This window comes from Setaria viridis, chromosome 3, assembly GCF_005286985.2.
Source record: "Setaria viridis chromosome 3, Setaria_viridis_v4.0, whole genome shotgun sequence".
Taxonomy (NCBI): domain Eukaryota; kingdom Viridiplantae; phylum Streptophyta; class Magnoliopsida; order Poales; family Poaceae; genus Setaria; species Setaria viridis.
The window spans coordinates 18,913,871-18,918,615 of record NC_048265.2 but is presented as its reverse complement, the minus strand read 5'-3'; the positions used below and the strand labels follow the sequence as shown (position 1 = coordinate 18,918,615).

The window sequence follows — 4,745 nt, the reverse complement described above, 5'->3', positions numbered from 1 at the left end:
CGAGAGAAAAAGGCCCCAAAAACTATGCGAATTTTAGGGACATAGCAAAATTATATATAAAAAATTCAAAATAAATAGTAATTTGAAATTGTTGGAGGGTGGAAAAGTGAAAGTGATGGATTGGAAATGGATTACTGTTTACATATTTAAACTATACAAGTTTAAGGGGCATGGGAGTGACAGTTCGGAAGGGGCATGCCCCTTCACGAAGTGGCCCTTTCATCAAAAGGTGTCTCTCTAATTAGTAACTGCTAATGACATCACTAATCCATGTGATAATCACATGTTTAATTTAATTACATAATTAAGGTAATTGATCACTAATTCTAGTGATTCACAACACTCCTCCTTGATCAATTGCTTCATGTGATCTTGTAAACAATGTTCGTATAATTCCTTCAAAAATTATGTGGGAAAAATATAAGAAGTAGTGTAGATATGTCATAGGAAAAACTCCTTTAAAACCCCTTGGGGAAAATATAGGAAAAAATGTTATATGACAATATGATTGTTTTGTAATGCATATTGCCTCATTAAAAACCTATATATGAGAAAACCTTGATAGGAAAAACTCATTAGGAAAAGAGTGCAATATTCATAATCTTATGTATAGGTTATATCATGCTTGCAAATCTTTGAGTTGTCTCGTACCTATTAAAAACATATTTCTGGAATAATTATGTTGGTAAGGACTTTGCGAATAAATCTGCAAGATTATCACATGATTTGGTTTGCAAGATTTCTATCTCTCCTTTTTTCTGTAATTCGTGAGGATAGAATAATTTAGCAGGAATGTGTTCTGTGATATTGCTCTTTATATACACATTCACGTGAATCTAGTACTTCCATACTAGCCTCAAGAACCGTTCGATGTTCTGCATCATGTTCTAGGCCGCTCCCAAGATAGTTGGACACATGATGCAGATCGTCAACCTTCATACTAGAGGCCGAGAATGTCCAATTCCAGGACGGCAACCACCGCCACAACGATGACCACGAACCGCCGACCAACCAAGACCACTAGCACCAGTCCAGGCCGGAGCCCTCCCGACCTCGAAAAAGGGCCCCTAAGATCCTCGCCGCCGAAGCCGACCATGTGAGGCAGACAACCTTCCTCCAAGAGGAGTTCGACGATACATTGAACGCCCCATGCCCGTTCCACAAGGACGCACACCACAATCATCGGGACTGCACGGTCCTCAAGAAAGAGCTCGCCGCCTCGGTGGAATACAAGCAGTTTCGCCGAAACGACTATCGCAAGGAAGACAATTGCCGCGACAATTGCCGACGCAACGACCACAACAACCGCCACCGTGACGACCGTGATGGCCAACACAAAGAAGAGCACCGCGACCAGCACAACCCCGACGTCAACCAGGGCACCGGCAACGACAACAACGAGTTCTAGCGCGCCGAGCGGGAGGTAAACATCATCATCAACAGCCCTAAAGCTTTTTGTAGTAATCGCAAGCACAAGTTGCACAGGCAGGAAGTACACTTCGTCTTTGTCACACCAGTCCAATATCTGTGCTGGTCGGAGATGCCCATAACCTTCTCCAGGGAAGATCACTGGGTGCACATCCCGGATCCCAGGTCTTACCTGCTGGCCCCCACCATAGACATAGTCCTCCTCTCCAAGGTGGTGATTGATGGCGGCAACGACCTCAACATCATTTTCACCGAAACCCTGAAGCGCATGGACTTCAACTTTGAGCGGCTCCTTCCCTGCGAGGACCCGTTCTTCATAATACCCGGTAAAGGATCCTATCCTATTGGGAGAGTCATCGTACCGATCACGTTCGACACCCTCGATAACTACCGCACCGAGCACCTCACCTTCAAGGTTGCCAGCTTCAAGACCTCCTACCATGCCATCTTCGGCAGGCCAATGCTGGCGAGGTTCATGGCGATCCCCAACCATACCTACCTCATCCTTAAGTGCCAGCTCCAAATAGTGTCCTCTCCATCTTCGGAGATGTCGAAACGTCCTACAAGTGTGACACGGAAGCCGTACAGCTCGCCGAGACCCTGGAGTACTCGGCCAATGCCAACATAATGCTCGCCGAGTCCAAGGAGGTGGACCAGAGTCAGCTAACGATCCTAGAGGCGGACCCGACGCCCATGGCACTGCAGCCCAACCCGCAAGTCAAGAAGATCAACCTCAGCTTGGAAAACCCCTCCAAGACGGCCCGCATCGAGTCCAGCCTCACCCCCAAATAGGAAGACACGCTCACTAGTTTCCTCCGGGACAACTCGAACATATTCTCATGGAAACCATCCGATATGCCCGGTGTCCCGCGGGAGTTGGTTGAGCACTCCTTGGAACTGAGCAAGATAGCAAGGCCGGTCAAGCAGAAGCTTCGCCATTTTGCTCAAGATCGCAAGGAGGCCATTAGGGTAGAAATTAATAAGCTCTTAGCTGCCGGTTTCATCCGTGAATGTAAGCACCCCGACTGGTCAGCAAATACAGTCCTTGTAAAGAAGAAAACCAATGAATGGAGAATGTGTACCGACTACACTGATCTCAACAGGCACTGCCCTAAAGACCCCTTCCCTCTTCCTTGCATCGATCAACTCATGAACTCCACGGCCGGTTGCACCCTGTTGTGCTTCTTCAATTGTTACTCGGGCTATCACCAGATTGCCCTCAACACCGCCGACCAAGATAGGACTGCGTTCATAACGCCCTACGGCATCTCCTGCTACAACACCATGACCTTCGGGTTAAAAAACCCCGGTGCCACCTACCAGAAGGCAATCTAGGGTTGCCTCGCAAAACAACTTGGCAAAAATGTAGAGGCCTACATTGATGACGTAGTTGTCAAGACCAAAGACGAAGAGAGCTTCATCGCCGACCTCACCCAAACTTTCGATAGCCTCCGGGCCTATCGATGGAAACTCAACCCGGGCAAATGTGTCTTCGGTGTCCCATCCGGAAAGCTCCTAGGCTTCATGGTCAGCCAACACAGCATCGAAGCCAACCCCATCAAAGTGGATGCCATAAGGAATATGGCACAGCCAGCCAGCAAAAAAGACGTCATGAAGCTCACAGGCATGATGGTGGCCCTAAGCCATTTCATAAGCAAGCACGGTGAAAAGGGACTCCCCTTCTTCAAGCTGCTCAAGAAGGTGGACAAGTTCGAGTGGGATGACAGAGCCCGCAAGGCCCTCAAGGATCACTATTTCCAAGCTGTGTCACTACTTCCAAGCGCACAAGATTCGAGTGGTCTCTTCCTACCCAATCGGCGAAATCCTGCACAATAGGGATGTCCACGGCCGAGTCGTCAAATGGTCCGTGGAGCTCGGTGAATTCGACATCGACTTCTGCCCACGTCATGTGATCAAGTCCCAGATCTTGGCCGACTTCATCGCTGAATGGACTGACATTCAAGAACCGCCCTCCCTGGAGAGGCCGTAGCATTGGACGATGTGCTTCGATGGTGCCCTCAACCTCAATGGAGCTAGCGTGGGGGTCCTCTTCATATCCTCGAAAGGCGAGCAGCTCAAGTACATCCTCCAGATCCACTACAAGGCTACTAACAATGGCGCCGAGTCCGAGACCCTCATACACGGGCTCCGCATCACCACCTCGCTCAGCATTAAGCGCATCCTTGCATTTGGCAACTCCAAGGTTGTCATCAAGCAGGTCAACAAGTCCTGGAAGTACACCAAGGAAACCATGGACGCCTACTGCGCCGACGTCCACAAACTCGAGGCTCACTTTGACGGTCTTGAGTTCCATCACGTCCCTAGGGAACACAATGTTGCCACCGATGTCCTACCCAAGCTCGGCTCGAAACGCGCCCAAGTCACGGTCGGTGTGTTCGTACAGGACTTGAGAAAACCCTCCGTCAAGATATTGGACCCGGACCAAGCTGACGGCAACACCCACCCTAAGCCCACTAATGTCCTGATGATCGAGGCGGAGGAAGACTGGCGTCCACCTTTCATCGCATTCATCACCGACAACATGTCCCCAGAGGACAAAGCCGAGCATGAAAAGATTGCACGACGCAACACCAACTACGTCATGATCGGTAAGGAGTTGTACAGGAAGGCCGCATCTACCAGCATTCTAATGAAATGCATTATCCGCAACGAAAGCCTCGAATTCCTCCATGAAATCCACTCGGGTTTGTGCGGGAACCACGCCGCCTCGGGCAATCTGGTCGGGAAAGCGTTCCACTCTAGCTTTTACTGGCCAACTGCTATCGCCGACGCAAAAGAGCTCATCCGGAGGTGTAAAGGGTGCCAATTTTTCTCCAAGCTACAACACCTCCCAGCGTAGGTCCTGTGTACCATCCCACCATCCTAGCCCTTCGCATGCTAGGGGTTGGATATGGTCAGCCCTTTCAAGACCGCTCCAGGCAGATACACCCATATCTTCGTGGCAGTTGACAAATTCACCAAGTGGATCAAAGTCAAGGCTGTCACTAGCATAGAGTCGGCCAAAGCTGCTCAATTCATTGAAGAGCTCACACATCACTTCAGGATCCCCAATAGGATTGTCACCAACCTAGGCAAATAATTCACAGGGTCTGAGTTTTGGGATTTTTGCCAGGACAACCTCATCGACGTATACTACTCCTCAGTAGCTCACCCACGATGCAACGGCAAGGTCGAACGTGTGAATGGAATGGTCCTCTAATCTCTCAAGTCTTGCATCTTTGATGGCGCATCAAAGTACGCCACCAAATGGCTTCGCGCACTAGCCCATGTCATTTGGGGTCTTCACACCCAAAAGA

General features: G+C 49.4%; 1 protein-coding gene across 1 annotated transcript; it reads left to right on the top strand.

The window, feature by feature from the left end:
* Positions 1-1,540: 1,540 nt before the first annotated feature.
* Positions 1,541-2,220, top strand: LOC117849112 (uncharacterized). The gene is made up of 2 exons (XM_034730707.1): positions 1,541-1,899; positions 1,956-2,220. The coding sequence occupies exons 1-2, from the start codon at positions 1,541-1,543 to the stop codon at positions 2,218-2,220; spliced, it is 624 nt and encodes a 207-aa protein (XP_034586598.1).
* Positions 2,221-4,745: the final 2,525 nt, after the last annotated feature.

Coding starts and splice junctions, on each gene's coding strand:
- LOC117849112 (XM_034730707.1), top strand. CDS start 1,541: ATGCCCATAACCTTCTCCAGGGAAGATCACTGGGTGCACATCCCGGAT. Junction 1,900..1,955: donor GGCAGGCCAATGCTGGCGAG/GTTCATGGCGAT, acceptor AGCTCCAAATAG/TGTCCTCTCCATCTTCGGAG.